We start from the raw sequence: 17,722 nt of genomic DNA on the forward strand, positions 1-17,722 counted from the left end.
TTTTATCGGTTCGTTCCCCTGGCGAACCGACGGAACGCGCGGCAACAGGCTGTCTATCGAGAGATCGCCGACTAGTTATCTGGTAACGTTCCTCGGGCGGCACTCAAATATCCCCGAATAAAAGCCACGCCGTAAACACTGCGGAAAAATTGTGATTACGGGTATTCGTTGAAATTGCGCGATTCCGCGTGCAGATAGCCCTCGGGCAAAAACGTTCGAGATTCAGGCAGGCTTAATTGATAAACGCCGCGAGTAAAGGTTAATTATAGGAGGGACGAGCCCTCGGAGGAAATTCAGCGTGGCCGGCCAACCGATTCCATCGATCGTCGTTCTATTTATCCTGTCACTCGATCGTAAGTTTGGTCGAACGAGGACGAAAGTCTCTTCTCTTCGACTTATCGGTAATTTCTCTCGTTCTCGTTTCTAATCGCGAGTTTCTTTCTTTCTTTCTTTCTTTCGTTGAAAGAGATCGTGTTTCGACGTTTAGGCGACACGCGAAGGTACGAGAGGCGATCGATCAAATAAATTTAATCGGAAAGAAACGAAGCGGCAAAACCACTCGAAATATTCGATATATGACCAGAGATAAAATATTTAAGATTCATCGTAAAAGTAAGAATTTGAGAAACTAATCTCGTAAAGAAGAAAGAACGATAAAATACCAATATAAAAGCGATATAAAGGTAATAAAATCTTTTCAGAACTACGTCGTTCCTTTGCTTTTGAATTAACTCTTAAAAAACTAGCGCGATAAAGTTTCTTCTAGACGCTGATTCGTAACGTATCGAGGAATGCAAAAAGTAGAATCGTAGGTGAAATTTTTCCTAATAGCGGCGCAGCGGGGGAACGCGAGATGTTCTACTTCGTGATTTGTTTAACAAGTGACAGCCAGCACGAGCAAGAAAGCAAAAGCGCGCCGAGAAGCCTCGACGACAGTTCGCTTAACGGCCTCGCGTTCACCGAATCGTTTCAATCGTCTAAAACTGAAACGGACGTAACTATCGACTAAAAAGGCGAAATGATAAGAAAGAGGAAAATAGAAAGAAAACGCGTATAACTAATCGATCCGATGTTAACGCGACTCGTACGTTTCATACAACTATTTTGCAAATTATACAATGATCGATGAGGCCGGATCAACGTTTGCCAGCTGGCTGTGAATATTCTCGTCAACCGCTTTTCAATTCTATTTACCTGTCGTTAATTGATATTTAACGACGCAATAATTCCGCTCGTACGACGGAATACCCGATATCGATATTTTCTTACCCATTATTTTAAATCGTTGCCATCGTATTAGGAAAAAAGCGTCGTACGAAATTACTTTCTCAACAAATTTATTCCATGAAATTTCAGTGAAATTTCAGTAACAAATAGCATTGGAGAGAACGTTTCTTTGGTAAAGTCAGTAGCACGGCTGACACAAAAAGTGCTATCGGGTTAGAAGATTGTGACAGACCCTTCTAAATGTAAATTAATCCGTGCTCGAGGGTTCGATCATCGTGGAACATGTTTCGGTTCGGATACGTTCTCCTTTTTTTTACATTATCGGAAGATTTAATCGTTTCTCGTTTCTTTCGCCTCACAAAGACTCTGGTTCAGTTTTCAATTTGCATTTGCCTCGCGTTACACACAAAAAGAAGTCGAACTGCGAGAGCAAGTTCGAGCACAAAAGCATCGCGTGTTCGACAGAAAGTCGATCGACGCGTGTTCGCTTTGCCTTCCTCTCGTGCAAAAAAGTTCGCTATCGTTTACGAAGAAACGAAGGAATATCGCGAATATTAATAAAACGCCGTCGCCTGCGGTCGCGGCTGAAATTACCACGATTTTCCACCTTCTCCGATCACGATCGACCAGGCAAATCGTTGTTAATCTCTCGACCAACTATCGACGCAGCCAAGCAACCGATAATTTCGTCCGATTGTCCATTCTAATCCAGCTTTCGTTAGCCGTTAGAATTAAATACGTACAAAGGGCACGCTGCTCAAATATGGTAAAGTCGAAGATGTATTTGGCGAAAATCGCGCAGCAAGTATAACTGAAATTTTTACGTATCTAGAGATAAGAGCACGATAACTTCGAAAAGGCTATGTATTTATAAAATTGACTGTGACCTCGATGTTAAATTACAATCAATTTTCGATTAAAAATATCGCGAAACGAATTTCACTCGATTCTTTTAATCTCGTCTTATTCGGCCTTTGGAAACGCTTACTGGATCCTACTGCTTAAGTTAGTCTAACTCGATCTGATTTCTTTTGGTTTATAAATTACGTTACTCGCCAACCAATATCAAATAAATACATAATTAAGGTTAAATACGATCTATATGCACCATGCGTTTTGTAACGTTTACGTAATCGTTCGGTCGTTAAATCGCGTAAAGTTAATTTGTAAACGTTTGCGAATTCGCGAAGCGTAACTAATCAATAGCGAGAAATACGCTTTAGTCGAGAAACGTATCGTTTGAACGTTGATTTTTAGAAAAATATTTATAGAATCGCAGCGCTTGTTGCCTTCGCAGGAAAATTTCTTTTCGCCGGAGTTTTCCAGGGATTTTGAAACGATGGGAAACAAAGGTTACAGCGTTCGTTGCACGCCAACATCTTGCGACGAGAGACCCGTGAAAGAAGAGAAAGAAAAAAGAAAGAAGAGGGAAAATCGTAACGTTTCCACGAGGAGCGTGCGGAAGAGGCAAGGGCCGAGGAGAACGTCGGCGGATCGAAGGCACTCGACCTTGATATCAGCTCGAGAAAAACGATTGTTTCCGTTCTGCGCGAGCGAGACGCGTCAACGTCGACGACTACGTCGTCTCGAGGCAACGACAAATTTTCGCGGCCGCAACGCGCGCCGTGTGGTTCCTTCCAACGTCCTGATTCTACGTCAGCCATCTACGTCGAATCGGCTGCTGGGTAATCAATAATTTTTGCGCGCGAGAATGCTTCCCATTCTCGTTGCCAGAGCTGGCCGCATTTAAATAGCATACGCTCGTCTATTCGCCGTTTTACTAATCTCGATTAAGTTTTCGAATCATTAAAAAAAAGAGAGAGAGAGAGAGAGAGAGAGAGAAGCACGACGCTAAAAAAAATCCCTGATATTCGTCACGTGGACCAAGGTACAATCTGTCTCACCGAATCGATCGTTGCTCGGTCGATTGACAAACGTTTTACATAATTCGTCATATAGTAAAAGAGTTACGATTGGATTTTCTATCTTACTTTTCTCCAAGAAGCATCCTCACGGTGCCACGAGAGACTCCAAGACACGTCGACACCCAGAGACCTCGTTTCCATTCCACGCCGTTCCACTCCTAAACATCCATCGCAACTTCCAATCGTTTCATCGTACACGCGAACTTCACGCACCAACGAACTCGTTTGCGTTCTCCGATCACCGCGGAGACCGGATACTTTGAGTAGACGCGATGGCGAGGAGCGAGAGCGGAAGATTACGCGGGTGGATCGAGCTACGATCGACGAAGGAGGCAGACGGAGGGAAACGGAAGTCGGAGAAAAGAAGAAAAAGGAGAAAGAAGGCAGAAGGGAGAAAAAGAAGGTGACCGTAAAGGAGCACACCCGCGGCAAGAAGAAGCCGGCGCTCGCTGCTTCTGCCGACGTCACCACTTATCGCTAGGAAGAACACCTTGCATCACTAGCGGCGTGTATCCACGCAGCCGTCACCCAGTTGTCACGCAGCAACGTTCCTCGACTCCCCTCTTCGAAGCTGATGCGCGCTGCCTGGCTGTTCCCCGAGGTAGCTCCTCTTCTCTTCTATTCTCTCCTTTCTTCCAGCGGCAGTCGCAGAAGCGACTATCCGCGCGCGCACTCACTCGAGCTTGCCTCTCTTTGCGCAACAATCGCTCACCACCGTCGCCGTCGTCGCCACTGCCGCCACTGACGATCGCGCATACATCGCGTGTTTCCTCTTTCTCGGCGTGTGCGCGCGCTCCTCGCGACCGTCGGCCTTCGGTTGCTTCGCCGCGTGTTTTAGAGTTGAACGAGCGAACTTCGCACGGATACTCTGACACACACGCTCTCTCTCCCTCTCTCTCTCTCTCTCTCTCTCTTTCTCTCTTTTTCTACGTAGGTACTATATACGCGAGAATCGTTGCGAACCGCCTGCTTATTCCCGCTTGGCCAGCGAACGCGCGTCTACTGACAGCACCGACTCACCGACTGACTGCCGCACTGATTCGTCGTATCGCGTTCGTTCAGCTACGGCGCAACGCGCCGTTGATCGACGATTCGACGCGTACCGACGCCACGTTCCAGCCACGGCCTCCAAAATCAGCTGCTCATCGCGGTTACGATAGATCCGTTGCAACTACGTCGTTGCATCGTGACGACAGGTAGTTACGTATATGCAAATTTCGACGGAGATCGACCAACGTCGAGCTTCTCGAAATTTACTCTACGACGCGTATCGAGATAACAGCGACGACGGTGGTTAGCTGCAGCTAGCGATGAAACTAGCGACGCGAGCGTGGCCTGTTCGAGTCGCCACGGCCGAGCATCGGTCGCTCGTGGGTCGACTCGTATATGCGGGACCTGTACCCGCGTGTAATATAGGTCAGTGGGCCAGGGCGATCATGGCAACACGGACATGCGCGGCGTTGCGCGCACCCGTGGCCCGCCTTGCCTGCCTTCGCGACCGTCCGAACGACCGAGTCGACCGCCGCGTTACGTGCCACGTTTAATGCACCCGACCGATCCCATCTCACCTGTTTCTTCCTTTCTCGTTCGTTCCTGCCGTCTCATCGCCGGACAGCTACGCGTGTATATTAATACGTTACTTACACGTTACGCGTCCAGCTTGCAACGTCGGGGTAAGTTACAGTCGCGTGCAACGTTCGGTCGACAGATTTTCGTTTAGAGGGTAACTTTACGACGGTAGAGAAGATTTCGAGGTTTCGGTCGGATGCGGACGAGCTGCTCGGGAAAGTGGGTCATCGGTGCGGTCGTGGGTGTGTTGCTTGTTGGGGATTTTGTGGAGACGATAGATTTTCGGTAGCGAGTAACGTGGGTGGGGGATTTGATATCTGGAGTACGGGGGTGGGGGTGGATTGACGCAATTCAGCGATAGTTTAAACGGGTTGATTAATATCTTCGGGGATGACCGTGTACCGTGTTCCTTTTTCGAAATATTCCATTTACCGGGTATAATAGTTTAATTTTGTTTAATTCGAATACAAATTTTCCATAACGAATCGCAAAGAAACATACGTGGAAATCAATTTTTAACCCGACGAACGGGCAAGAACGTCGGCTAAAATTTTCTCTTCTGATATTCGTCGAATAATTTCAATCTCGCTTCCTCGGCTTCGTCGAGTCCCGATCGTAACCAATCGCCGTTAAATAATTTTCCAAACTATCAATAGCATTTCACGTACGGCACCTGTTAGTTACTTTCGTTCGCTCTCTTGTAAAAATATATATATATATGTATACACGGTAACAGCTACGAAGCAGAAAGAGGAAAAATAAGCGGAAAGCAAATAAACGAAAGGAAGAGCGACGTATTGCCGTAAAATTACCGGATTACGGATTCACAGTTACAGAAGAAAACGGTGAACGCAGGAGTCGCGCGAGCTGGATGATGCTCGCTTTCAGACGCCGTAATTGCATACGCAATTACGGTGCTGTATAGAGCGTAATCGACGAAACAGCGATCCCGTATCGCGTACTTTCCTCGCCGCGTGCCTCTCCGCGCCGGTTTCCCTTTTTCCGTTCATTTTACTCGCTTCTAATTCCCGTGTTTCCCTTTCTGCCTCGGTTCGACGCGATTGCGGCTATTCGAATGTCGCCACGATGGTGCCTATTACCACACAATGCTCTCCGAGCTCCAACCATCCCCCGGCAAATGTCTTCTCCTTCTCTCTGTTTCGATGAATACGAAAATTGCCAAGATCTCTCTGCCCGGGCGGCGTCTGCTCCACCGAGATGATAACGATAGCGGTAATGATAATAATAGATCGACCTTATTGCGCGAAACAAAAATTGTTTAGAGCACTGGATACGAACAGTACAGATAGAAAATTATATAAAAGAGAAATCGTTTGGTGTAAAAGGTGTAAGAGATAAAAAAGAAATAGATAGAAAAGTAAGAATTACGAATTTTGAATAATAATTTTACGATTTCGTGGTGGGGGAAAAAATGAATGCTAAGGTCGAAACGCAAATAGATAGGAACGTCAGAAATGTCGATAGATCGAAAAGACGATCTACGTGTACAAGATATCGATACGTTTGGAATTTGAGCGTAGGAAAGGGTTGAGAAGCTTTCTCATTTCGATGTTATCGGTGGTTAAATCAAACGTTTGCTATTGGCCGCGTTAATTTGTTATCCGCTGTTGATCTATCTTATCTTAAGAGGTTAATAATACGGTTAATTGCTTATATTCGTTTTAATTTAAGTGTCACGGGTTGAAATACGAAGTATACGATGTCGAGTCGAAGTATATAGAAAAATGAAAGGTGAAACGGGGATGGCGGCGATTCAAAGACGAGAAACGCGTATTCCCCATACTTTTCTCCGTCGCAAATCGTCTTTAACTTTGATACTTTTGCCTCAAAAGTTTGAATATGTTTATATACGTAAGACGTAATATTAAAAGTACTCTATATCTAAAGATGCGTTTGAAAGAGAAGCGAAACAAAGATATCGTTTCGTTTATTCCTTCGTGTAGTCTTTCCCATTATTATACGCTTACACAATAGCTAATCCGCGCACAGCAGCTCGAACGTTAAAAAGTCAGCAATCTAGCGAATTAATCTTAGCTTCTACGTGGTCTGCGTATCTAGCTCGTTATACGCAGCTATCGTCGTCCCTTTTCGACCTCGCGTCCGTGTATCCTCTATAGCTGGGAAAAGATATATTCCCTTTGAATCCACCGCATTAACGTCAAAGACCTAATTAAATTCCTATCGAGCACGCATATAAAATTGAAATTAAATCATCGATAAAAGCGATTATCTAAAGAAAGTTGCCCGGCGATCGATTCGTTGCGTATTGGTTTTTAGCGGGTTCCCGGATCGATCGCGCCACGTCTAATAGTAGAACGAAACGAACTTCAACCGGTGTCAACATCGATCCGTATCTACATTTTTAATGCACCGACGTAATATTTTATTGTTCGCCGTGCTATTCTATTCGCCGCGTCGGTTCGATATTGACCGGCGCGCGATTTTGCAACGTTGCGAAAAAAAAAAAAGAAAGGAAGAAAAAAGAGTCGTCGACCGCGATCGAAATACGTTACACTCTGAGATTTCTATATTCGCGAGAAACTTTATCTGGCCGCTGGAAATGCGATTGACACACGGAGTCGCTCCCACCTCCAACGTACGTATCTTCCTCTCTTTCTTCCTCTTCGTTTTACTTTGTGTTTTACTTTTTATTTCCTTTCTTTATCGTTCGTTACAACGATTTTACGCGATCGTGTGTATACAGAAACGACGCTCGGATTACATTTTTAGGTAATCTCGAAAAGGCTGACGCGACACGCGTATCAAATACTTTGTATTACAGCTTTTGTGTCATCGCGACGCGCGTCGAAATCGCTTCCATCGATCGTTTCTGTTCGGTTCTCTCTCGCAAATGTCGTCTGGTAATTCGCGCTTTTTTCCTTCGTACGTACTATACTACGTTCCGTACACGTAGTTTATTCCATAGATCGCGGTAGATTGCGATAACCAAAAGTAGGCAATCGATTTTGATTTCAACGCAACAAAGACGTCTCTCTGATTTTATCTTCGATCCCATCGAGATACATTTTCGATCTCGAGTCGAACACGATCGAGACGCGATTCTTCCGCAACATCGATACGATAGAAGTATTTTTTTCCATTCTAATTTCACCGCGACGAAGGAATCTCGCCGACCTCCCGTCCGCGATATAACGGCGCGATTATTCCAACATCGTGAAACAGTATCGACCAATATCTTTTAGCAACGTTCTTCCATTTGGATTTATACAAAGAGTCAACGCAAACGGGATCCCAGTGGTAAATGATTTTGATCACGAAGCGTCCTAAATATCGTACGCTCGTTGCGTTGTGCGACAAAAGCGAACACGCGTATACTAGTCGATCGGGATGCCGTTTAAACGTTAAAATACTTTCAACGCATCCTGCCGTATGTTCCATTTTCGAAATTACGCTTAATTCGTTCCACTTGGAATCTCGATATATCGTAATCCGTCGTGGTTGAAAGAAAGGTGGAATTGGAAAGGGTTAAAAAGTAACCCGCGACTACAGACGGCCGTATCCTTTAACAGCCATAAAATATGATTTCATAGCATTCGGAGAATAATGACGTCAGTTCTATCGCTGAAAACGGACACGCCGGAATTTGATACCCGGTCTGAATTAGGTGCGACAACTTCATGCAGTTTCTTGGCTTCCGATCCCAACAAAAGGATTCCAAACTGGTTGCTCGATCGGCGTTTCAAACTCGAACGATCACCGAGACGAGACGTCGTTCGAAGGAGAGAAGAAAACGCGAAATTCGAGACCAAAACGAATAACATTTCGCGCATATTTCTCCTTAATCGCGTTGTGGATAACAAATTTTCCATTTCCTCGGCGAAACTTCGCTGTACGAAGCGACAGGAAATTTCATCGACGAGTGACAGATCGCGGTTTTCCGGCCAAACTGCTAGGAAGAAGCAACGAGATAATTTAAATCAATGGCAAACGGGTTCTATTACTCGTCTATTCGTTACGCCATTGCCTGTTATCCGTCTTCTACCTACACGCGCCTCGGTCTGCCTACGTTCTCTTCCGTCGAATAACGCTTGTCACCGCGATACTCACACTTTCACAAGGTAAACACCTGTTCCTCTCGACGATCGAGCCGACGGTCGAGGAGGGATCGTCGATCTTCAAAATCGTTCCAACACACCTGTACGGTTCGTGGAAAGAACACCTCTGGAAATATTTGGCGTTCGAAGAATGTGCTTCCGAAATGCGCCAATTTTGATATTCGTGTGCGATAATCGTTGAAAAATTCGGCAAACGCAAAGTATTTTACAAACAAATAATTTAAATCAACGCTCGATCGTTATCGAGCCGATCTATCGTTTTCAACGGGGCAACTTTTAATAAAATACGGTGCGTCTCGAAGAAATTTGGAAAAATGAAATTTAAACGCGGTTTGACGCAACTCGGAGAGCTCCCGTTCGTGAGAAAATGAACTTACGAATCTGGGATACGTACTACTGAATTCCAGTCGCAATCGCGCGATTCGATAAGGCCACGATTTCGATCGAAATTTAAATAGCGCCACTTTGCCCGAACAACGCACACGCGCGCCTGAAACGTAATTTGCATTTCAGTCGCCAACTTTGAAGATTCCGCGAAATAAAGCGGCGTTAAAGGATTACCACCCGTCTTCGAAGAAATTTCAAACATCGAAAATGTACCTTCTACGTTTTACAAAAATATTAAATAAACATCCTTTTTAAATAAAATTCGAAACTACGAATTCCTGTCCTTGTATGCACGCGTAATTGCTTCGTTTCGAAGAACGATTGTTTCTTAACGTAAAGCAAACAAAAAGAAGGAAGAATTATCTGCCGATAAACGAAAATTCAAAATTTTCCGTAAGAAGAAAACTAACGAAATTATTTTCTTACTGGAAGAGTTCTAATTTTAACTTATTAAGGAATAATCTTTGTCCGCGTAAAACGACTCGTTCTTTCTTAATATAATTTTTCAAACAAATTTTCCAAACTCCCTATATGGGTCAATAACGATTCAGCCGTTTGCGCGTTGCATCGTTGAACGGTGGAGAAGCTGCTCCGTCTCGCGTCGAACCCCGTTGAAAAGTTTCGCGAAAACAAATATCGTACGAGGGAAGATCGATTTCTGATTCACGCGGCGATTCCAAAGTAGCATCCGCTGCCAGAGCATCGAGCGCTAATCCGTTGGTATTCTAGCGAGTCGATGACGATCCATAGAAGGCGATCGCGCATTTAAATTGGTCGAGGTCTCTCGGTTACGCGCGCTCCAGTAGTAACACACTTCCCTAGCTCGTATATGCAGTTGTAAACTGTTCTGCGTTCTCCGCCACGGCCATCGACCAGAATTCCCCGTGGCTCGTGCATACACCTCTACCTATGTACTATATACCCTTTCTATCCTTTCGCCGTTCTCAGCCGTCATGTCGAGTTCAGGTTCATACTACACGTGTCCCGTCCCTTATCGATAGGGGAAGCGTGCCGCTGAATAACTCGAGAACCATTTTTCCAGTTCCATGCCGAGCAGCACGTGTACTGGAATTTTTCAATTTCAGCTTTGAATTTCTTCCGTATTCCCCTTTATTTCGTTCTTTCGCCCTTTAGCCTTCTTTTTCCAGCTCCAAAGACTTTTCACGACGTTAAGGTTTTTTCTTTTAGACTTTACACGATCGAATACGAATAAACGATTTTTGTCTATACATAAAATTCAACGCTAGGATCTTTACAACGGGCGTAAATATTTACGAAAGGTTATCGGATAAGTTTTTCGCTATTCTGGTCTGTTTTGAAAGACGTCGCGATGCGACTGAGCCACGTCAACCCCTGACCGATACACGCGAGCTACGTGGACGTGGATGCGTTTGATTATTTATATTTGTCACTTTGTCCTAACTTTATCGTGCTTTTATCTTCGATTCTTTTAAAAACACGTACATCACTGTGTAGAATAATTATCGTATCGTAAACAGACGTATTGATCGGTGTAAAGAATGATTCGATTTGGACGTGTTAAAAACTCGGAGACATTATGCGGGTTTTGTCGTTTGCTCGTTACCTTTTATCGCAAAACGTGACTAACTGTAGGTAACTCGTACGTCGTTCTTTCTTTCGCGCTTATTATCGATCGGAAACGAATCATTTTTCTTCCACCGGTGAAATTTCCTCGTCCACTTTCTTGCCAGTGCATCGATTCGTTTCTGGCGCAAGTTGCACGTATCGCCTTTTTATTATTCGATACGACGAATCCGCGAGATAGCGATCTCTACGTTACGAAGATCGCGCTTTTACGTTCCAACGATTATCCGTGTCGTTTTTATTCGATTGCAAATAAATCGGCGAGAAGCTAAACCGATCGCTTTTACTTTCTGAAAATTTCTCGACTCTGGCGCGGCACACGAACGTTTCGCGTCTCGTGAATTTCAATCTCGCTGGAATTTCAACGGAGGAAATAATTTCTACTCGATAGATTCGATCGATTCAACTGGCGAGTAAATCAGAAATAACGAGAAAGATCGGTTGCTTCTCGAAGAAGTTCGTATCTTAAATCGCAATTTGCAAACAATTGCGATAAATCCTTGCGAACGATGATTCTTTCGTACGAGATATTCGATCGAAGAAAAGCGTATCACCTCGTGGATCTCGATGAAATTATTTCGATGGTTAATATCGTCTATTGTATTCGAGATTACTGACAAATTTAAGCAACGTTTCCTCGTTGCCACCTGGTTAATTACGTTGGTTATCTGCCGGGCCAATCGTCGACTTTCGATGCGAATTTTCGATTATTTCGGTTAAACTAGTATTTTTCTTTTTTTTTTTTTTTTTTTTTTCATCGACGAACAACCAGAGATCCTATCTCGCCAATATTCTCGTATTGAAACATCCTTCGTCGATCCTCGCTCGTTTTGCATAATTATTCGCGTACAAGATCGCTCGAAACTTCTAACAGCGTGGCAGTTTTAATAAATGAGCCTCCGTTCGACTTGGCCGGTGTTTCTTGTTAATTTTCCTATCTCCATATTTCTAGCGATTATCGCGTGGCTTTGTCCAAACTTGGTTCGTAAAGGGCAAAATTTTTAATTACCACGAGTCCCATCGGCACTCGATCGACATTTTTTCTCCGTCTTATCAAAGTTTTCGCATTTATCCTGGAACTCGTTAACTGGCTGCTATATTAAATACCGCGCAAGCGCGTCGAAACATTAGCTAAAATTTGATCGAAGATAAAAAAAGAGAAACTACAAAATTCTAATTTTGAAACGTCGAAGGGAACAGAATTTCCATTTTCTTATCAAAGTACGGTGAATTTTCGAGGCTCTATCGCTGTTATCGACGCTCTTGGAAAGGTGAAATAGATGGACAAGGAAATCGGATCGATGTAAAGTTCGTTTATCAATGAAGACGCTTCTGCCGACTTCTCTCTGGCTGTTCATTTCGCAGTCCGTTTATCACCTATTTGACGCTTTTATGGTAATTGTAATCGTTAAATATATAGAATGCTTGAAAAAGAAAGTCTTTAATGGCTCTCGATCGCAACGGAGAAACAGCGAATCGATACTTTTGGCGTAAAATCCGACTTTGCATCTTCTCGCCGGGACGTATACGACGAGCTTGATTTATTCGCTGGTGATAGAGGAATGGACAGATTGCGCAACGCGCGATAAAAAGGAAATGAATTATTCGTAAATACGCGCATGGAGGAAAGAGACAGGGAAGATTAGGACGAAACGTTGTAACAAGAAATAGAAATTTTCAAGTTTGAAATCCGCTTATGCTGAAATTCGAGCATTCTACGAGATAAACTGGAAGAAGCAACGGTGCAACGATATCGCGAAGATCGCATCTCATAAGGCAAATTATCATCGGCGTAGAAACGGAGACGCTTTTTCTTCCAGTGAAAACCGCCGACACATCGGTTCTTTCATCATAGACTCGGAGCTGTACAATCCGAATCGCAAATTAAGCAGATTCCGTTTCGATGATACAACGCGTATACACACAGGTATCGGGGCTGGATGTTAATTAGCAAGGTAAGAGGAATTTCAGATTAGCCTCTCTCGAGCGGACAGAGCGTGGATAATTCAACGATATATGTACAACCGGGTTCCGCTCCTTTCGGCCCGCCGCGCCGATGAATCGACCCAACGAAACGAGTTTTCATTTATATCGTCGGCCTAACGATGTCACACGCGAAACGCTCATCCCCTGCTTGTTATATAACGTTAAAGGCACACGATCGAAACGTTCGTCGTAATTAGCCGATAATTACGACGAGCTTCCAATATGATTCATTAGGTGCTTTGGTCCGTAAAATGGTTCGCGTGTAACGTGTAATCTGTAATTCGACAATCGTTCGTTTCATGCGTAAACAACGCGCCAACGCGATTTTATAACGCGTGTCCTGCTTTTTATCGACGTCGCGTTCGATCGTAGTTGGATCACAGCTACGACTTCTTCTATATTTATCCTACGAATTAATTCAATTTCAATATGAACGTAACGTTGTTCGTTCTTGATAATAACGTTATGGAACTTTATCCCTTCTTTTAATATCAAGCTTGTTACGAGAGAGAGTTTACTGGCGCTCGTAGCCTGCGAAGCGTGAATCGTGACTCGTAAGATTCCATTAACGATATCGGTCAAATTGTGCGGCACGACCCTGATGATACTTTGAAATTTTCCATAATTTTCCACGAATACTTACGGCAAACAGTATCCGACTTGGGAAGAGAAAAGAAACGAAAGAGTATAATTCCTGTTCGATGTATTCTTCGATAATTCCCGTTGAGGTGTACAAAAGTGATAATAATTACGAACGACCGAGCTGGACTATCAATTTCAACCATAAAATTATGGCAAGCTTATTAGCATACTTTCACCCGAGTGAAGCAATCGGACGAGGTCGAAGAGAGAGAATGAACGCGTACTCGGCCTTAATTCGAGTTGCAATTGACAGTAGGAAGTGAAATTCCGTCGATCGAAGTCGATCGCTCGGGATCAAAATTACTTGCCACTTTTTGCGGCGTCTTCTTCGTCGGCCGATATCTTTTATTACGCGTTTAGTCGAATCTTAGTCGAACGCTGACGAGTCAGCCGATATCACGCTCTCTTTTGTATTTTTACCGTGTTTGAAAATCTTGTTGGATGGTGAAAAGAACAGGACCGGCGTCAACTTTGAATCAGCGTTTATCTCGATTTAATCGACGATAACGCTGCTGCCTGCGTTTTAGTTCGTCGTAACGCTGTTTGCGTAACTCTCGCTGACGTAATTATATATTGTCATCCCGCGGGAATGAAAATCCAATGATTTACGCGCTAATTTATGGAAAACGAAAGACGGGTCTAAAAAAATCGCAAGATTTATAGAGACACGTTCGTTTCGCTAAGAAACGATATATCGCAAGATATATCGAAACGAATTCAATTTCTTTTTTGTAGCGATTTTTGTTTCAGCCGGGTTATGCGAATCGTTCGCAAGATTATAGCGATCAACTTCATAAATTAGAAAGTAGAAGAGAGAAGCGAGGATATTACAACGAGTATTATGTTTTTCAATTTATCTCGCAACGTATTTACGTCCATCGTATATATCACACCTGTACGACGAGAGCAAGCTTACGAAAATCGATATATGACTTTTGTAAATTGATCCTTTTGATCCGCCAGATGAGGCTCTTGCATTGTATACGCATAATTATCAATCGGACAGCCAAGCTGAATGTGGAACGATACTTTCACTTTTGAAAATGAACTTGATCGTTGGACTAGTTTATGTCGTTTTGATACGAACAGCACACGGGAAAACCGCATTTCTTTTCGTCTTCTTCGTCTTTGGAATTACCTAGCCTCGAGAGTGGCTTTGATACGTTTCAAATAATATTCCTATTATCGCTGTTCGTAGCTTTTGTACAGCGTTCGATCAACAAACATTTTATCGATCGCCGAGCAAAGTGTCGTTTTGAAACATTTCTCGCGTCTTGCTCGATTATCACGAAGTGGCTTAATTTACGACCGAGCCAGTTTGAAAACTTGGTTAGTCCGCGTAATTTCGCTCGGTCCCATAGAGTCTGACACGTATGATCGCTTACAAGCTAATTAAAAAAATAAAAAAGATCTGCCGGCGAGCGGATGCGTTTTAAGCGTTGCTGAGCGCGCGACCCTCGCCATTAAGCAAACCTGTTCATTAATAACGTTACAAGCGGCGCAAAACGCTACCGCGGCTTAACAAGAAACGCGTTAAGAACCAGTTAATAAATCCATCAGAGAAACGACACTAACGTTTCTATGAACACCGTGAAACGGTAACGCTTAATCTCATTGAAAATTAGACTCGACCATTTATCTTTATACGAAAGACAACCGGGCCTTTCGGTTTAGTTGGAAAATTTATACAATAAACCCGCTGAGCCCCATAATCGAACTAAAACTGAGGCAGGAATAACGTTCGGATAATCATCGCTCTTGTTAGAAATCAAATATATCGATATTAAATTTCGATCGTTCGGCAAACGAAGATCGAGAAAATGATTGATATGTTTTGATACTTAAAATGGCACATTTTTCGGACAGCTAAGTTACGCGATCCTTCGAACATAAGCGACTCACTCGCGTTCTTTATACGCGTCGAATCATCAAAGTGCCTCGACCTAAGCTGAAACTTATAGAAACTACAACTTCGTTATTTTCGTTTGCTCGTGTAAAATTATGTAAAATTCGTGTCCACGTGTTCGTTATTCGCGAACAAAGCGTAAATCTATCGCGCGATTAAACACAGCCTTTGAAATGGTTCGATCGGTATCGTTCGATTAAGACCTTCTATCGCGTATTTCGCGTAAGACCTTCTTCGTTTAATAGAAAAAGTACGAAATATCGCTCTTTACCGCGAAACTGCAATTACGGGGAAAGGTTGAAAGATCGGTTTTACATTTAGCAGAACTTTGACGTACGTTCGGACGTTGTATCGAGTAATCGACGTTCCTAATTTCTCGCTGGAATTTGATATTAAAGTTTCGCCGAAACCGTGAGAAGCTATTTTGCATATCGAAACGAGACCAAGGTGAGGGCATAAAAATTCAAAGAGCGTGGCAGAGTTAAACGCATTTCCTTGGGAATCGAGCGAATTCGACGTCGGAGGCACCGGGGCTCTTCGATAATTTTGAAAGTGAATCCAGCCGACGCGACGAGTGAAAGCCAGCGATGTGTCCCAGTAGTGAACGTGACACGCTGGCCAAATTCAGGCCTAAGCTGGAAGTGTTTCAGGGCCGCGTGTGCGCTCAACCAGCAGACCCGGCCGAAACCTAACCGAACTCTTGGCCGGGTAGGTTGGCGTTTCGAAAACGTCCGCACGCGAGCCCACTTCCTTCGTCGTGTATCGCGACAAAGCGCCCCTTTCCCTTTCCTTCGGCCCTTTTACGAATTCGGGTCGCGTCTACCCTCTGCATCGAAAAGCTCCGCCGATAAATCGGGCCGACCATTATGCAACCGGAACGAACGGTCGCGCGCCCACAAGCAGACACGCCACGATGTAAACTCACGGAAATCTTTCATCGGATTTTTCGATTTGCTGTTTTGACACTCGAGACAAATCGTCGTCGACGAGGACAACATTTTTCAGTAGAACGTATCGGTCGACGTACGTTACACGTTGTGGCAAGCGACATCCATACGAGAGAATCAACGAAAACGTACTTGTGATCATTTTTCTGTCTCCATCTTCTTACGATTTCTAACATCGTATGGAATAATTTACTTGAAGAAAAAAAAAAAAAGAAAAAGGAAAGAAAAAATGGTCATTCGTATCAACCATAACGCGGCTAAGTATACACGAATCAGCGAACCTATTGATATTAATATCCCAAGTGGGGAAACACTCTCGTTAACGTTGAAACCCGATCGCTCGTTGAAAGGTACTGTTCGAAAGCAAGGGTTTCGCGTTAACAGAGAGGAATACGCGTAAAAGCAATTTATGCGATCTGAGCAGAGCGGTCCAGCAAGCAGTTACGCGCGGTAACCGTCGTTTCGTGGATGATACGACGCCCATAGGTATCACGGGGGTCTTGCAGCAGAGGCGTTTAATTGAGAGTTAATGTTAGAGGAGCGCACAATGTTCGCGCGTATGTAGATCGAGCAAAGCAAAAAGATATGGCGCGTCCGGGAACGAGAACGCCTCGGAAACGTGTCTCACCGCGCTTTGCTGTGCCGTAAACGTACGTCACCGTGTTCTTCGTAGAACTCGTTTCGCCGCGGTTATGCGCGCGTTGCGACAATAATTTCACGAGAATGAGAGAAAATTTGTTTTGCGCGAATTTTTTACAGGCTGATTAACTGCAACGCGTACCTCGAATTGTTTTTACGAGTAAAAGGATCTCTCCGTTTTAAGAAAAACTCGAGCATAAAATCGATAAAATGCCAATGTCGTTTGAAATTACGTTTAGCCTATTGTAGCTGCAGTTTCTTTCGTTCGCGAGTAAATTCGTATCTTTATGCGATGCAAACAACGAAATGAAATTTCGATAGTCTGTGTCTGCTAAATGTTAGAACGACATCTCGCAGTTTTTGAAAAGCGTTTCAAGTCACAAAAATGAAGGATGCTTGTAACGAGCTAGATAATAAAATTAAAATAAGAAGAGGTGAAATTTCGGAAGTGGAAAGAATATATTAACATTTATCGATAGTTTGAAAGAGAGGGGGATAAAAGGGAGAAAATGAGAGAGAGATTTGAGAAAAGAGGATTGCGAAAAGGGCGTGAGCAAGAATCGAGGAGAAAGAACTCGAACGATATAAACGTAGGAAATTTAATAAAGCAGAAATAGAAATATGAGAATTTTGCGTGAAGGGAATGCAATTTAAAGCAAAGAACTTTATATCGTTTACGCCCCTCGCATTTCTCTCTGTTCCAATATAATACACACGCTGATGTAAGCGGGGAATATTTCAAAAATGCGTAATGAAAAAGATGGAAGAAACGTACGATAAGAAGGAGAACTA

The 17,722-nt window shown here is 43.7% G+C and overlaps 1 protein-coding gene across 12 annotated transcripts in view; it reads right to left on the reverse strand.

Moving 5' to 3' along the window:
• LOC126921156 (nuclear receptor coactivator 2-like) overlaps positions 1-17,722 on the reverse strand; it is a 127,275-nt gene that overhangs the window by 50,669 nt on the left and 58,884 nt on the right. Inside the window, exon 1 of one of the 12 annotated variants that reach the window (XM_050732430.1) lies at positions 3,219-4,393. The exons of the other annotated variants lie outside the window; for them this stretch is intronic. Within the exon in view, the coding sequence (XP_050588387.1) occupies positions 3,219-3,235 (17 nt within the window). The 5' untranslated portion in view covers positions 3,236-4,393. Of the gene's footprint in view, positions 1-3,218; positions 4,394-17,722 lie in introns of those variants that run through there. 12 annotated transcript variants of the gene reach the window in all.

The sequence above is a fragment of the Bombus affinis genome, chromosome 10 (genome assembly GCF_024516045.1).
Source record: "Bombus affinis isolate iyBomAffi1 chromosome 10, iyBomAffi1.2, whole genome shotgun sequence".
Classification (NCBI taxonomy): domain Eukaryota; kingdom Metazoa; phylum Arthropoda; class Insecta; order Hymenoptera; family Apidae; genus Bombus; species Bombus affinis.